At 40.2% G+C, this 18,248-nt stretch overlaps 1 protein-coding gene across 1 annotated transcript; it reads right to left on the bottom strand.

The window, feature by feature from the left end:
• Positions 1-1,668: 1,668 nt before the first annotated feature.
• On the bottom strand, positions 1,669-17,925 carry RpS3A (ribosomal protein S3A). Its single transcript, XM_070079686.1, has 5 exons — positions 17,824-17,925; positions 12,701-12,804; positions 8,673-8,869; positions 7,186-7,473; positions 1,669-1,839 (listed from the first exon to the last, which is right to left on the bottom strand). Exons 1-5 carry the CDS (start codon positions 17,883-17,885, stop codon positions 1,687-1,689), a joined length of 804 nt encoding a protein of 267 aa, XP_069935787.1. The 5' UTR covers positions 17,886-17,925; the 3' UTR covers positions 1,669-1,686.
• Between the last annotated feature and the right edge of the window lie 323 nt (positions 17,926-18,248).

The following is an 18,248-nucleotide window of genomic DNA, read 5'->3' as shown; positions in this document are numbered from 1 at the left end:
ACCTGTAGGGACTATAGTGCCTGGGAAATGGGAAGCAATCAGGTTTTATTTATCCTTGATGTCTGAGAGGGCTCTTGATCCAAGGAATGGAACAATCTCGCCTTCCTTGGTTCGAACTAATAAACTCGCTGGGTTCCTACAGTGCTTTGGTGAATGGGTGGCATTTAGGTTTGATCCAAGGAAGGGGAGGGCAGGTACAAGTTCTTGGATTAACCCTTTGAAGGTCGACAGGCCCTCTCCGAAACTCATTCTCAGGGTCGGCCAAATTTAAAAAAAAAAATCTTATGAAAAGATAATCTTTTCCCGATCATAATGACACCAGAAGTATGAAATATGATGGAAAACTTACGGAATTATGCTCTCGCGAAGTTAGCGGTCTCGGCGATGTTTACGCATCGGCGATTTTGCCCACTTTTCGGCCAATTCCACTGTACTAGTCGACAAAAAACATGAATATTTCGCTAGAACTCCATTTTTTCTATTGAATGAGTGCAAGAAATCACCCATTTACCAATTTCAACTATCCAGTACAGTGGTCAGAATTTAACAATTTTGCCAATTTCACACAAATTTCAAAAGATGCCAATTTCCAAATAGGGTCCAGAATAAACAAGAAAGACATTCCTGGCACTAAAATGACATTTCCTCTGTTCATTAGTCACGTCTCAAGGCCCCTCTTACATTCTTTTGCTTTCCACTTTGAATTTTTATTCTCAAAAAAAAAAAAAATAGATTTACCGTTATGCAGACTACTGCATTAGTGTAATAAATGGTATAAATAATATTGGCGCACTTGCGAAATATTAGACTCACCATTTGACATGTATTGGACGTTTGGCATGATTTGTTTACTTTGAACTTTGGTAAAAATCGAACATTTTTGCTACTTTGAGCTCAATTTCAAGGTACGTTTCATTGTATTATTATTTTAATCAAGGGGGAAGCGCTAAACCTGGAGGATTATACAGCGCCTGGGGGGGGGGGGATGTGGAAGGCATTCAGGCTTAATTCGGGGAACTGGAGCACAGATCCAATTCCCTAAATCAAGAGCCCCTCACCAACATCAAGGAACCTTCCTTGAGGGGAAGTTTCATTGTAAAACCAGTCAAAATCATCTCAATTTCTGTAATATGTCTTCCATTCTATGAAATGAGACCAAGAAAACTAGAATACAGCAATAAATACCATATGAAAATAATGCAGTCGCTGTTTTATTCCCCAAAAAAACGGTCATTTTTTTCTCATTATGCACTGTGTGCTGCAGGATTTTTTTTATACTGTGCACACTGACCACATAGACCCATTCTTTCATATGTAGGCCTACCAGCTTTCTCCCACTAGATTTGAGGGCGCTAGAATTTAGGCGTACTAGTACGTCAAAAACCCTGGGTCGTAAGCCGTACTAGTACGGCTGAAACCCTCAAAGGGTTAAGAGCACCTCCCCAGCAAAGGCTACACAGTGCATGGAAATGAGAAAACTGAATATAGTCTAATGAGGATTCAATTCCTTGGATCAGAAGCCTTTTACTGGTCTCACATGCCTCACTTAAGGGGGACGTTTACCCTCAAAAGTAAACAATGAGAAAACATTTGAACACACTTTAAATACAAATATTCTTAAAACCTCATATCTGAGCATGTATTAGAGGTATTTAATAATACAAATGATTCATTCTTTACATTTATTTAGACCTTTGATTGAACTGGAGGTTCATAGTTGTCAGGTCGGTCCACCTTGGAACCAACATCTTCACCAGTGGATGTAACAGACTTGCCACTTTCTCCGTGCATCTCCAGCAATTTACCCAGGTCAAAACGTGGCTTCTTCAGAACTTTAACCTGTAAAATACATAGAATCAGCATCAACTACAAGACAGTGCCTAACGTCCATTACATCTTATTGATTCTTGGGTCACAGTTCCGAAACTGAGAAAGAAACAATTAAGAAGTGAGGCTAGTAACCCCCTCTCCTGTATAAATTACTAAAGAAATCTTTTTCTCAGGTCACCCTGCCTCAATGGGAGATGGCCAGTGTGTGAAAAGAGAGAGGTATAAGAACACTTCAAAACAGAGAAGGGCAAAGATAAATTTACACTAATTCTACAAGTTTAAAAGATTACCTATCATCAGTGTTCATGAAAAAATATTACCTACAATTTTACCCAAGTGCAAACATTTAACAAGCTTGTGTTTCAGACCAGTACAGTAGTACTCCACTTTAAGTACCAAGTCTACCAACCTATGTACCTATGCATTATTACAATCATAACTATGTAGGTTGGTAGACAGCAACCACCCAGGGAAGTACTACCGTCCTGCCAGATGACTGTTAAACAAAAAGCTGTAACTGTTTTGCATGATGGTAGGATTGCTGGTTTTCTTTTTCTGTCTCATAAACACGCTAAGATAACAGGGATATCTTGCTACTCCTACTTACACTTTGGTCACACTTCACAGACACGCACATGGATATATATATATACATACATCTAGGTTTTCCTCCTTTTTCTAAATAGCTCTTGTTCTTTTTTATTTCTTCTATTGTCCATGGGGAAGTGGAAAAGAATCTTTCCTCCGTAAGCCATGCGTGTCGTATGAGGCGACTAAAATGCCGGGAGCAATGGGCTAGTAACCCCTTCTCCTGTATACAATTACTAAAAAAGAGAAGAAGAAAAACTTTATAAAACTGGGTTGCTTAAATGTGCGTGGATGTAGTGCGGATGACAAGAAACAGATGATTGCTGATGTTATGAATGAAAAGAAGTTGGATGTCCTGGCCCTAAGCGAAACAAAGCTGAAGGGGGTAGGAGAGTTTCAGTGGGGGGAAATAAATGGGATTAAATCTGGAGTATCTGAGAGAGTTAGAGCAAAGGAAGGGGTAGCAGTAATGTTAAATGATCAGTTATGGAAGGAGAAAAGAGAATATGAATGTGTAAATTCAAGAATTATGTGGATTAAAGTAAAGGTTGGATGCGAGAAGTGGGTCATAATAAGCGTGTATGCACCTGGAGAAGAGAGGAATGCAGAGGAGAGAGAGAGATTTTGGGAGATGTTAAGTGAATGTATAGGAGCCTTTGAACCAAGTGAGAGAGTAATTGTGGTAGGGGACTTGAATGCTAAAGTAGGAGAAACTTTTAGAGAGGGTGTGGTAGGTAAGTTTGGGGTGCCAGGTGTAAATGATAATGGGAGCCCTTTGATTGAACTTTGTATAGAAAGGGGTTTAGTTATAGGTAATACATATTTTAAGAAAAAGAGGATAAATAAGTATACACGATATGATGTAGGGCGAAATGACAGTAGTTTGTTGGATTATGTATTGGTAGATAAAAGACTGTTGAGTAGACTTCAGGATGTACATGTTTATAGAGGGGCCACAGATATATCAGATCACTTTCTAGTTGTAGCTACACTGAGAGTAAAAGGTAGATGGGATACAAGGAGAATAGAAGCATCAGGGAAGAGAGAGGTGAAGGTTTATAAACTAAAAGAGGAGGCAGTTAGGGTAAGATATAAACAGCTATTGGAGGATAGATGGGCTAATGAGAGCATAGGCAATGGGGTCGAAGAGGTATGGGGTAGGTTTAAAAATGTAGTGTTAGAGTGTTCAGCAGAAGTTTGTGGTTACAGGAAAGTGGGTGCAGGAGGGAAGAGGAGCGATTGGTGGAATGATGATGTAAAGAGAGTAGTAAGGGAGAAAAAGTTAGCATATGAGAAGTTTTTACAAAGTAGAAGTGATGCAAGGAGGGAAGAGTATATGGAGAAAAAGAGAGAAGTTAAGAGAGTGGTGAAGCAATGTAAAAAGAGAGCAAATGAGAGAGTGGGTGAGATGTTATCAACAAATTTTGTTGAAAATAAGAAAAAGTTTTGGAGTGAGATTAACAAGTTAAGAAAGCCTAGAGAACAAATGGATTTGTCAGTTAAAAATAGGAGAGGAGAGTTATTAAATGAATGAAAAGAAGTTGGATGTCCTGGCTCTAAGCGAAACAAAGCTGAAGGGGGTAGGAGAGTTTCAGTGGGGGGAAATAAATGGGATTAAATCTGGAGTATCTGAGAGAGTTAGAGCAAAGGAAGGGGTAGCAGTAATGTTAAATGATCAGTTATGGAAGGAGAAAAGAGAATATGAATGTGTAAATTCGAGAATTATGTGGATTAAAGTAAAGGTTGGATGCGAGAAGTGGGTCATAATAAGCGTGTATGCACCTGGAGAAGAGAGGAATGCAGAGGAGAGAGAGAGATTTTGGGAAATGTTAAGTGAATGTATAGGAGCCTTTGAACCAAGTGAGAGAGTAATTGTGGTAGGGGACCTGAATGCTAAAGTAGGAGAAAATTTTAGAGAGGGTGTGGTAGGTAAGTTTGGGGTGCCAGGTGTAAATGATAATGGGAGCCCTTTGATTGAACTTTGTATAGAAAGGGGTTTAGTTATAGGTAATACATATTTTAAGAAAAAGAGGGTAAATAAGTATACACGATATGATGTAGGGCGAAATGACAGTAGTTTGTTGGATTATGTATTAGTAGATAAAAGACTGTTGAGTAGACTTCAGGATGTACATGTTTATCGAGGGGCCACAGATATATCAGATCACTTTCTAGTTGTAGCTACACTGAGAGTAAAAGGTAGATGGGATACAAGGAGAATAGAAGCATCAGGGAAGAGAGAGGTGAAGGTTTATAAACTAAAAGAGGAGGCAGTTAGGGTAAGATATAAACAGCTATTGGAGGATAGATGGGCTAATGAGAGCATAGGCAATGGGGTCGAAGAGGAATGGGGTAGGTTTAAAAATGTAGTGTTAGAGTGTTCAGCAGAAGTTTGTGGTTACAGGAAAGTGGGTGCAGGAGGGAAGAGGAGCGATTGGTGGAATGAGGATGTAAAGAGAGTAGTAAGGGAGAAAAAGTTAGCATATGAGAAGTTTTTACAAAGTAGAAGTGATGCAAGGAGGGAAGAGTATATGGAGAAAAAGAGAGAGGTTAAGAGAGTGGTGAAGCAATGTAAAAAGAGAGCAAATGAGAGAGTGGGTGAGCTGTTATCAACAAATTTTGTTGAAAATAAGAAAAAGTTTTGGAGTGAGATTAACAAGTTAAGGAAGCCTAGAGAACAAATGGATTTGTCAGTTAAAAATAGGAGAGGAGAGTTATTAAATGGAGAGTTAGAGGTATTGGGAAGATGGAGGGAATATTTTGAGGAATTGTTAAATGTTGATGAAGATAGGGAAGCTGTGATTTCGTGTATAGGGCAAGGAGGAATAACATCTTATAGGAGTGAGAAACAGCCAGTTGTGAGTGTGGGGGAAGTTCGTGAGGCAGTAGGTAAAATGAAAGGGGGTAAGGCAGCCGGGATTGATGGGATAAAGATAGAAATGTTAAAAGCAGGTGGGGATATAGTTTTGGAGTGGTTGGTGCAATTATTTAATAAATGTATGGAAGAGGGTAAGGTACCTAGGGATTGGCAGAGAGCATGCATAGTTCCTTTGTATAAAGGCAAAGGGGATAAAAGAGAGTGCAAAAATTATAGGGGGATAAGTCTGTTGAGTGTACCTGGTAAAGTGTATGGTAGAGTTATAATTGAAAGAATTAAGAGTAAGACGGAGAATAGGATAGCAGATGAACAAGGAGGCTTTAGGAAAGGTAGGGGGTGTGTGGACCAGGTGTTTACAGTGAAACATATAAGTGAACAGTATTTAGATAAGGCTAAAGAGGTCTTTGTGGCATTTATGGATTTGGAAAAGGCGTATGACAGGGTGGATAGGGGGGCAATGTGGCAGATGTTGCAAGTGTATGGTGTAGGAGGTAGGTTACTGAAAGCAGTGAAGAGTTTTTACGAGGATAGTGAGGCTCAAGTTAGAGTATGTAGAAAAGAGGGAAATTTTTTCCCAGTAAAAGTAGGCCTTAGACAAGGATGTGTGATGTCACCGTGGTTGTTTAATATATTTATAGATGGGGTTGTAAGAGAAGTAAATGCGAGGGTCTTGGCAAGAGGCGTGGAGTTAAAAGATAAAGAATCACACACAGGGTGGGAGTTGTCACAGCTGCTCTTTGCTGATGACACTGTGCTCTTGGGAGATTCTGAAGAGAAGCTGCAGAGATTGGTGGATGAATTCGGTAGGGTGTGCAAAAGAAGAAAATTAAAGGTGAATACAGGAAAGAGTAAGGTTATGAGGATAACAAAAAGATTAGGTGATGAAAGATTGAATATCAGATTGGAGGGAGAGAGTATGGAGGAGGTGAACGTATTCAGATATTTGGGAGTGGACGTGTCAGCGGATGGGTCTATGAAAGATGAGGTGAATCATAGAATTGATGAGGGAAAAAGAGTGAGTGGTGCACTTAGGAGTCTGTGGAGACAGAGAACTTTGTCCTTGGAGGCAAAGAGGGGAATGTATGAGAGTATAGTTTTACCAACGCTCTTATATGGGTGTGAAGCATGGGTGATGAATGTTGCAGCGAGGAGAAGGCTGGAGGCAGTGGAGATGTCATGTCTGAGGGCAATGTGTGGTGTGAATATAATGCAGAGAATTCGTAGTTTGGAAGTTAGGAGGAGGTGCGGGATTACCAAAACTGTTGTCCAGAGGTCTGAGGAAGGGTTGTTGAGGTGGTTCGGACATGTAGAGAGAATGGAGCGAAACAGAATAACTTCAAGAGTGTATCAGTCTGTAGTGGAAGGAAGGCGGGGTAGGGGTCGGCCTAGGAAGGGTTGGAGGGAGGGGGTAAAGGAGGTTTTGTGTGCGAGGGGCTTGGACTTCCAGCAGGCATGCGTGAGCGTGTTTGATAGGAGTGAATGGAGACAAATGGTTTTTAATACTTGACGTGCTGTTGGAGTGTGAGCAAAGTAACATTTATGAAGGGATTCAGGGAAACCGGCAGGCCGGACTTGAGTCCTGGAGATGGGAAGTACAGTGCCTGCACTCTGAAGGAGGGGTGTTAATGTTGCAGTTTAAAAACTGTAGTGTAAAGCACCCTTCTGGCAAGACAGTGATGGAGTGAATGATGGTGAAAGTTTTTCTTTTTCGGGCCACCCTGCCTTGGTGGGAATCGGCCAGTGTGATAATAAAAAAAAAATAATAAAAAAATAAACTATGTGCTAAAGGGTAATACAGTGCTGCTCCTGGCTTTTATACTTCAGAAAAATTATTTTTTTTTAAACTGAAAAAATTAAGACCCTACAAACTTGGGGCATATAGCACGTACCTTACGAATATGCACTTCTTTGAGGGGGAAAATAAGGTTGCAAGCTTTTCGGATATCATCAGCCATTGAATCAGGGATTAGTTTGTTGACCACCTCCTTCAGCTCACTACTGGCCACAGCACGCGTGATAATGTCCACCATTTTCTTGCGGATGTTCTTTACTTGAGTGTGCTGGGCATAAGCTGTCTTTCTGGTTTGGCTGGATACCTTTTCGGTAAATCCAATGCAGAAGACGCGAAGGATGTAGCCATCAGTAGTCTTGACATCAGTGTTGGCCTCGATGCACGTCTGTAAACAAAATTGACTAATTATGGACTGAAAAGATGACAATATCAAAGAGCACAAAAAAAAAATATTCTTGTATGGGAGATGGGTTTCACTTTATTTTTTTTTTTTTTTTTTTTTTTTTTCAACAAGTCGGCCGTCTCCCACCGAGGCAGGGTGACCCAAAAAAGAAAGAAAACAATTTTCTTCTTATTCTTTTTAGTAATCTTTACAGGAAAAGGGGTTACTAGCCCATTGTTCCCGGCATTTTAGTTGACTTTTACAACACGCATGGCTTACGGAGGAAAGATTCTTATTCCACTTCCCCATGGATATAAAAGGAAAAGTAATAAGACCAAGAACTATTAAGATAAAATCAAAGAAAACTCAGATGAGTGTGTATAAATAAATGTGTACATGTATGTGTAGTGTGACCTAAGTGTAAGTAGAAGTAGCAAGACATGCCTGTAATCTTGCATATTTATGAGACAGACAAAAGACATCAGCAATCCTACCATCATGTAAAACAATCACAGGCTTTCGTTTTACACTCACTTGGCAGGACGGTAGTACCTCCCTGGATGGTTGCTGTCTACCAACCTACTACCTAGTTATCCAATAGTATACAGCAATTCTGCAAAAATTTTCAATTCTGTTTACTGTTAATTAATAGTTCACGAGTTATGCTGCACAATTAAAAGTCAACTGCCAGAGCTTGATCATTTCTCATTAAAGATGTTAAAAGGACAAACTAATAAATAACTAACATATGTGAATGTTTAGTTTAAATAATTGATTGGTAGTTTGTACAAAATTTCAGCAAAATCTCTAAAATAAAATACGATAAACACTTTCCACAGCAATTAACAATAGCCATTTTTAAGTTTTGAAAACTTCTATTAATATTTTTGGCCAACACACTGACTGGCCATCTCCCACCAAGGCATGGTGACCCGAAAAAACAAAAAAAAATTTCAGCATCATTTGCACTATCACTGTCTTGCCAGAGGCACATACATACAATAGTTTAGATGTCCCTCTAAACAACAAATATCCCAAATCCTTTCTTTTAGAGTGGAGACACTATACTTCCCACCACCAGGATTCAAGCCCAGCAAACCAGTTTCCCTGATGAACAAATTATTGAAAATGGGTCACCATGAGCTTAGTTCTTCTGTGGGTACAAATAGGTAGCTAACTGCAATAGGAAATTACATCCTTACCTGCCATTTCTTGACCATGGAACGCAGCTTATCAGTTGTCAAATTGAAGCCATGGAAGTTGCAAAGCACATTTTTTCCTTGCACTTCTTCTGCAATGAGCCGAAACTTACGGAAGCTCCTTTCAGCATCTGCTTCACTCTGGAGATCAGCAAGAGAAACTTCAAACACTCGACCTTTCAGGCCTTCAGAAGCAATCTCTGGAAGAAAAGGGGTCACATCATTGATAAAACACACACACGATACAGAAAAGCAACGTTTTTTTTACACACACACACACACACAAAAAAAAAAAAAAAAAAAAAAGTCTACAGGTCAAACAACCTGTCATTTAAGCAGAGAAGGCATCTACTCTAGTACAGAAGATACATTATTTGAAAAGGCAGATTTATAAGCAAAATCACTTAAACTTTGTTATAAAAGACAAAAGGCTCATAGTCCGAGAGAGAGAGAGAGAAAAAAAAAGTGCTTTCCTATGAGCCTTCCTGATTACTTCCTAAGCAGAGATTGTGCATTCATACAGCAGATGTTTTCATAGCTATATTTCTCACTCACCCTTTATTACTGTGTGCACTTGCTAAATCTCCAGAAAAAACACACATACCAGTTCCCACATATTCATTCTTACTAACTGCCAAGTTGCACAAAATGTATATACAATGCTCACCCGCAGCAACGTCAGTCGCAGCTGCCCCCAGCTCCAAGAACCTCACAAAGAACTAGTACCTAAAGCTATGTACAATGAGGATAACTAAATAATGGTTCTTGGAGATTATGGGTGATAAAATAAAATAGTTTAACTGGTACAATGGTGGGGTTTGTGTATACTGTTGTGCAAATGATAAAACCGAACCTAATGAAACCCACCTAAACCAACAGTTTTTTAAAACCTTTACTCCTCAATCAGTCTTCATGTTACTATGACTGGCCAGGCTGAAACACTGAGCACTTATTAGCTGACATGCCACCAGGGCCAAAAATCATATAATTTTTGCCCATGAAATACCGCTAATGTTTATTCCGCACACATAGCTTGTACGTATAGTAAAATTTAATGTCCGAGTACCATTAACCCGTAAACGGTTCAAGCGTTCACATGTGTAGTGCTACAAAAGTAGATCTAGGTTTTTTTTTTACACATTTAAAAAAAAAAAAAAAAAGTAGATCAAAGTCTTTTTACACATTTTCAAATGTAAAAAAACAAAAAGATCTACTTTTTTTACATACTTTCAAATGTTGAAAAAACGTATATATACGTTTGGACCGTTTACGGGTTAAGGAGCAGCCACTAATTATAACCCAAAAGTGTTGAACAGGCTGACCAGGTCAAATGTTAGTTGGCCCGAGATATTCATTTTTAAAATAAATAATGGGAGCCCTTTGATTGAACTTTGTATAGAAAGGGGTCTAGTTATAGGTAATACATATTTTAAGAAAAAGAGGATAAATAAGTATACAAGATATGATGTAGAGCGAAATGACAGTAGTTCGTTGGATTATGTATTGGTAGATAAAAGACTGTTGAGTAGACTTCAGGATGTACATGTTTATAGAGGGGCCACAGATATATCAGATCACTTTCTAGTTGTAGCTACACTGAGAGTAAAAGGTAGATGGGATACAAGGAGAATAGAAGCAACAGGGAAGAGAGAGGTGAAGGTTCATAAACTAAAAGAGGAGGCAGTTAGGGTAAGATATAAACAGCTATTGGAGGATAGATGGGCTAATGAGAGCATAGGCAATGGGGTCGAAGAGGTATGGGGTAGGTTTAAAAATGTAGTGTTAGTGTGTTCAGCAGAAGTTTGTGGTTACAGGAAAGTGGGTGCGGGAGGGAAGAGGAGCGATTGGTGGAATGATGATGTAAAGAGAGTAATAAGGGAGAAAAAGTTAGCATATGAGAAGTTTTTACAAAGTAGAAGTGATGCAAGGAGGGAAGAGTATATGGAGAAAAAGAGAGAGGTTAAGAGAGTGGTGAAGCAATGTAAAAAGAGAGCAAATGAGAGAGTGGGTGAGATGTTATCAGCAAATTTTGTTGAAAATAAGAAAAAGTTTTGGAGTGAGATTAACAAGTTAAGGAAGCCTAGAGAACAAGTGGATTTGTCAGTTAAAAATAGGAGAGGAGAGTTATTAAATGGAGAGTTAGAGGTATTGGGAAGATGGAGGGAATATTTTGAGGACTTGTTAAATGTTGATGAAGATAGGGAAGCTGTGATTTCGTGTATAGGGCAAGGAGGAATAACATCTTGTAGGAGTGAGGAAGAGCCAGTTGTGATTGTGGGGGAAGTTCGTGAGGCAGTAGGTAAAATGAAAGGGGGTAAGGCAGCCGGGATTGATGGGATAAAGATAGAAATGTTAAAAGCAGGTGGGGATATAGTTTTGGAGTGGTTGGTGCAATTATTTAATAAATGTATGGAAGAAGGTAAGGTACCTACGGATTGGCAGAAAGCATGCATTGTTCCTTTATATAAAGGCAAAGGGGACAAAAGAGAGTGCATAAATTATAGGGGGATAAGTTTGTTGAGTATACATGGTAAAGTGTATGGTAGAGTTATTATTGAAAGAATTAAGAGTAAGACAGAGAATAGGATAGCAGATGAACAAGGAGGCTTTAGGAAAGGTAGGGGGTGTGTGGACCAGGTGTTTACAGTGAAACACATAAGTGAACAGTATTTAGATAAGCCTAAAGAGGTCTTTGTGGCATTTATGGATTTGGAAAAGGCGTATGACAGGGTGGATAGGGGGGGCAAGATGTTGCAGGTGTATGGTGTAGGAGGTAGGTTACTGAAAGCAGTGAAGAGTTTTTACGAGGATAGTGAGGCTAAAGTTAGAGTATGTAGGAAAGAAGGAAATTATTTCCCAGTAAAAGTAGGCCTTAGACAAGGATGTGTGATGTCACCGTGGTTGTTTAATATATTTATAGATGGGGTTGTAAGAGAAGTAAATGCGAGGGTCTTGGCAAGAGGCGTGGAGTTAAAAGATAAAGAATCACACAAAGTGGGAGTTGTCACAGTTGCTCTTTGCTGATGACACTGTGCTCTTGGGAGATTCTGAAGAGAAGTTGCAGAGATTGGTGGATGAATTTGGTAGGGTGTGTAAAAGAAGAAAATTAAAAGTGAATACAGGAAAGAGTAAGGTTATGAGGATAACAAAAAGATTAGGTGATGAAAGATTGGATATCAGATTGGAGGGAGAGAGTATGGAGGAGGTAAATGTATTCGGATATTTGGGAGTGGACGTGTCAGCGGATGGTCTATGAAAGATGAGGTGAATCATAGAATTGATGAGGGGAAAAGGGTGAGTGGTGCACTTAGGAGTCTGTGGAGACAAAGAACTTTGTCCTTGGAGGCAAAGAGGGGAATGTATGAGAGTATAGTTTTACCAACGCTCTTATATGGGTGTGAAGCATGGGTGATGAATGTTGCAGCAAGGAGAAGGCTGGAGGCAGTGGAGATGTCATGTCTGAGAGCAATGTGTGGTGTGAATATAATGCAGAGAATTCGTAGTTTGGAAGTTAGGAGGAAGCGCGGGATTACCAAAACTGTTGTTCAGAGGGCTGAGGAAGGGTTGTTGAGGTGGTTCAGACATGTAGAGAGAATGGAGCAAAACAGAGTGACTTCAAGAGTGTATCAGTCTGTAGTGGAAGGAAGGCGGGGTAGGGGTCGGCCTAGGAAAAGTTGGAGGGAGGGGGTAAAAAAGGTTTTGTGTGCGAGGGGCTTGGACTTCCAGCAGGCATGCGTGGCCGTGTTTGATAGGAGTGAATGGAGACAAATGGTTTTTAATACTTGACGTACTGTTGGAGTGTGAGCAAAGTAACATTTATGAAGGGGTTCAGGGAAACCGGCAGGCCGGACTTGAGTCCTGGAGATGGGAAGTACAGTGCCTGCACTCTGAAGGAGGGGTGTTAATGTTGCAGTTTAAAAACTGTAGTGTAAAGCACCCTTCTGGCAAGACAGTGATGGAGTGAATGATGGGCCACCCTGCCTTGGTGGGAATTGGCAGTGTGATTAAAAAAAAAAAAAAAGTGTACTTACTGGTTCCTTGCGTCCTGTTAACGAGAGTTTTACCAATATTCCTGTTGAAGAAGAGTGCCGGTGACTTAACATCGTACCAGTCCTTGCGTGTAAATGGGTCGATACTGAAAAGAAAATAACAATGGGATGATTTAGGGAATAAGCAGTATGATATATTTATATTTTTTCCAACCACTGATTTATAAGAATAAAGAAATGCTGCGGCATGCCCACTGGCCCACGCCAGGCAGGTCCAACGTATAAAATACATGATAATTAACCTGCACCCCCAATAAAATATATAATAAAAAAATCTCACAGGATCCAAGGTATTTTGGACAAAACTGTACTTTTCGAGAGTGACGAGTTGATTACATCGACTCCAGGCTGAGGGACTGATTACCTCAAACTCCTCCTGACCTCCAACCATTGTTATATTGGACTGATGAAGCCCATCTGGCAAAAACGTTCCCACAATATTTGATACCCAAGTGCTGCACACGTGTATAAATTTATTATTTTGAAAAGCCTATACCACGGTATTAATGGGAATTTAAAAAATAAAATACAATCGTAACCGTCTACTCGTGAACTTGGGAAAGTAAGTAAATGCGGTATAATGCGATCTTTTATCGACTATATTTTAGCCACACAGTGGGCTTTATAAAGCCACTGACAATGTTTTGACCACACAGTGGGCTTTATAAAGGCATTGACAATGTTTTGACCACACAGTGGGCTTTATAAAGGCATTGACAATGTTTTGACCACACAGTGGGCTTTATAAAGTCACTGACAATGTTTTGACCACACAGTGGGCTTTATAAAGGCATTGACAATGTTTTGATCACACAGTGGGCTTTATAAAGCCACTGACAATGTTTTGACCACACAGTGGGCTTTATAAAGGCATTGACAATGTTTTGACCACACAGTGGGCTTTATAAAGGCATTGACAATGTTTTGACCACACAGTGGGCTTTATAAAGGCATTGACAATGTTTTGACCACACAGTGGGCTTTATAAAGTCACTGACAATGTTTTGACCACACAGTGGGCTTTATAAAGGCATTGACAATGTTTTGACCACACAGTGGGCTTTATAAAGCCACTGACAATGTTTTGACCACACAGTGGGCTTTATAAAGGCATTGACAATGTTTTGACCACACAGTGGGCTTTATAAAGGCATTGACAATGTTTTGACCACACAGTGAGCTTTATAAAGGCATTGACAATGCTTTGACCACACAGTGGGCATTATAAAGCCACTGACAATGTTTTGACCACACAGTGGGCTTTATAAAGGCATTGACAATGTTTTGACCACACAGTGGGCTTTATAAAGCCATTGACTATGTTTTGATCACACAGTGGGCTTTATAAAGCCACTGACAATGTTTTGACCACACAGAGGGCTTTATAAAGGCATTGACTATGTTTTGACCACACAGTGGGCTTTATAAAGCCATTGACTACGTTTTGACCACACAGTGGGCTTTATAAAGGCATTGACTATGTTTTGACCACACAGTGGGCTTTATAAAGCCACTATGTTTTGACCACACTGGGCTTTATAAAGCCACTGACCACGTTTTGACCACAGTGGGCTTTATAAAGCCACTGACCACTGTACATTGCAGAGTCACTTGTTTGCACAGAACTGCTAAATGCCTCAAATGATGTAGTGGAAGTTTTAGCAGTAAAGGTCGAGAACCAAAACCTAGTCATTGTGATAGTCTACAAGCCTCCGGATGCAACATCCCAGCAATTCCAGGAACAGCTGTTAAAAATTGACCACTGTCTGGAAAACCTTCCAGCTCCTGCACCCAACATCTTGCTCCTGGGGGATTTCAACTTAAGGCACCTAAAATGGAGGAATATAGCAAATAATATTGTTGCAGTAATAACACCAGGAGGCAGCTCTGATGAAAACTCACACTCACGCGAGCTTTTAAATCTCTGCACAAAATTCAATTTAAACCAGCAAATAATAGAGCCTACTAGACTGGAGAATACACTAGACCTCATCTTCACTAACAATGATGATCTGATAAGAAATATCACCATATCAAAAACAATATACTCAGATCACAACATAATTGAGGTTCAGTCATGTATGCGCGGAGCCCCAGACCGACATAATGAGATTAGTCACGAGGGAGCATTCACCAAATTCAACTTCAATAACAAAAACATAAAGTGGGACCAAGTAAACCAAGTCCTAACCGATATAAGCTGGGAAGATATACTAAGCAACACAGACCCCAACTTATGCCTAGAACAGATTAACTCGGTAGCACTCGATGTATGCACAAGGCTTATTCCTCTAAGAAAAAGGAGGAGTAGATGTAAAACAGAAAGAGACAGGCGCTCCCTTTACAGGCGACGGAAAAGAATAACAGAGCGGCTAAAAGAGGTCAATATATCTGAAATGCGTAGGGAGACACTGGTCAGAGAAATAGCAAGCATCGAACTTAAGCTAAAAGAATCCTTTAGGAGTCAGGAATCGTGGGAAGAACTAAAAGCCATAAATGAAATCGAAAGAAACCCAAAGTATTTCTTCTCCTATGCCAAATCAAAATCGAGAACAACGTCCAGTATTGGGCCCCTACTTAAACAAGATGGGTCCTACACAGATGACAACAAGGAAATGAGTGAGCTACTCAAGTCCCAATATGACTCAGTTTTTAGCAAGCCGCTAACCAGACTGAGAGTCGAAGATCAAAATGAATTTTTTATGAGAGAGCCACAAAATTTGATTAACACAAGCCTATCCGATGTTATCCTGACGCCAAATGACTTCGAACAGGCGATAAATGACATGCCCATGCACTCTGCCCCAGGGCCAGACTCATGGAACTCTGTGTTCATCAAGAACTGCAAGAAGCCCCTATCACGAGCCTTTTCCATCCTATGGAGAGGGAGCATGGACACGGGGGTCGTCCCACAGTTACTAAAAACAACAGACATAGCCCCACTCCACAAAGGGGGCAGTAAAGCAACAGCAAAGAACTACAGACCAATAGCACTAACATCCCATATCATAAAAATCTTTGAAAGGGTCCTAAGAAGCAAGATCACCACGCATCTAGAAACCCATCAGTTACACAACCCAGGGCAACATGGGTTTAGAACAGGTCGCTCCTGTCTGTCTCAACTATTGGACCACTACGACAAGGTCCTAAATGCACTAGAAGACAAAAAGAATGCAGATGTAATATATACAGACTTTGCAAAAGCCTTCGACAAGTGTGACCATGGCGTAATAGCGCACAAAATGCGTGCTAAAGGAATAACAGGAAAAGTCGGTCGATGGATCTATAATTTCCTCACTAACAGAACACAGAGAGTAGTCGTCAACAGAGTAAAGTCCGAGGCAGCTACGGTGAAAAGCTCTGTTCCACAAGGCACAGTACTCGCTCCCATCTTGTTCCTCATCCTTATATCCGACATAGACAAGGATGTCAGCCACAGCACCGTGTCTTCCTTTGCAGATGACACCCGAATCTGCATGACAGTGTCTTCCATTGCAGACACTGCAAGGCTCCAGGTGGACATCAACCAAATCTTTCAGTGGGCTGCAGAAAACAATATGAAGTTCAACGATGAGAAATTTCAATTACTCAGATATGGTAAACATGAGGAAATTAAATCTTCATCAGAGTACAAAACAAATTCTGGCCACAAAATAGAGCGAAACACCAACGTCAAAGACCTGGGAGTGATCATGTCGGAGGATCTCACCTTCAAGGACCATAACACTGTATCAATCGCATCTGCTAGAAAAATGACAGGATGGATAATGAGAACCTTCAAAACTAGGGAGGCCAAGCCCATGATGACACTCTTCAGGTCACTTGTTCTATCTAGGCTGGAATATTGCTGCACTCTAACAGCACCTTTCAAGGCAGGTGAAATTGCTGACCTAGAAAATGTACAGAGAACTTTCACGGCGCGCATAACGGAGATAAAACACCTCAATTACTGGGAGCGCTTGAGGTTCCTAAACCTGTATTCCCTGGAACGCAGGAGGGAGAGATACATGATTATATACACCTGGAAAATCCTAGAGGGACTAGTACCGAACTTGCACACGAAAATCACCCACTACGAAAGCAAAAGACTTGGCAGACGATGCACCATCCCCCCAATGAAAAGCAGGGGTGTCACTAGCACGTTAAGAGACCATACAATAAGTGTCAGGGGCCCGAGACTGTTCAACTGCCTCCCAGCACACATAAGGGGGATTACCAACAGACCCCTGGCAGTCTTCAAGCTGGCACTGGACAAGCACCTAAAGTCAGTTCCTGATCAGCCGGGCTGTGGCTCGTACGTTGGTTTGCGTGCAGCCAGCAGCAACAGCCTGGTTGATCAGGCTCTGATCCACCAGGAGGCCTGGTCTCAGACCGGGCCGCGGGGGCGTTGACCCCCGGAACTCTCCAGGTAAACAGGTAAACAGTGGGCTTTATAAAGCCATTGACCACGTTTTGACCACACAGTGGGCTTTATAAAGCCATTGACCACGTTTTGACCACACAGTGGGCTTTATAAAGCCATTGACCACGTTTTGACCACACAGTGGGCTTTATAAAGCCATTGACCACGTTTTGACCACACAGTGGGCTTTATAAAGCCAATAATGGTAAAATACCCACAAAATACCAGGTAAATGGCCATTGATGTTTGTGACTTTATAAAAGGTCTCAGTGGGCGAAACGTCGTCAATAAAAGATTCAATTAGTACTGCACTTGGAAAAATTAATTTCCCATTAATTTCAGTGAATTTGAGAAATTTTTGATTGTGGAAAATTAAAAAATAAAAGTTAATGCAACCAATTACGGTTTTTAGGGAGTAAGATTTAGAATTATACGTAAAACATGTGGAAATACGACACTTGTACACTCCAGGACACTCATTATATTGGAACGTTTCGCCACGTATCAAATTTTATCCTAAATTAGGATTTTGTCACTCGTGGCGAAAAGTTCCACAATGTTTACATATTTCGCCAGACAGCAGCAACCATCCACTTTTCATCACCTTCCATCCGCTAAATATCCACAATTTTCGACCACTATCCCATCTTAAAAGATGGATAAACATGTGGGGAATATCTTAAATGAGGTTTAAAGCACTTACACCTTCTTCTTGGACCCTTTTTTGCCCGATTTATTGAGCCCCTTGTTCTTCCCGACGGCCATGGCTGCGGCTGAGGAGTGAGAGGAACAATGTTGTCATTTATACTTATGGTTCTGTTTTTGACTTTATTTAAAAAAAAAATAATTATTATGTGAAAAATTAGTTACATTAGTGTATTTATGGTATATTTTTATTTTAAAAATTATTATTTGAAGTGTGATTTAGGTTTGTTTTTGTGGTTGATATTTATTATATTATTTTGACAGTAAAGATATTGAAAGTAAAATTAGATATAATTTTATTAATTGAAGTTTTTTTTCGTTTGATAAATGTTATTATTAACTAGTTTTATGATTTTATTGCTATGTAAAATTGTGTTGATGTTTTGTTATCAAATTTCATTATTTCAGGAATAACTAAAGCAA

Source organism: Cherax quadricarinatus, unplaced genomic scaffold, assembly GCF_038502225.1.
Source record: "Cherax quadricarinatus isolate ZL_2023a unplaced genomic scaffold, ASM3850222v1 Contig3, whole genome shotgun sequence".
Lineage (NCBI taxonomy): Eukaryota > Metazoa > Arthropoda > Malacostraca > Decapoda > Parastacidae > Cherax > Cherax quadricarinatus.
The sequence above is the reverse complement of the archived record's forward strand: the minus strand, read 5'-3'. Positions and strand labels throughout refer to the sequence as shown.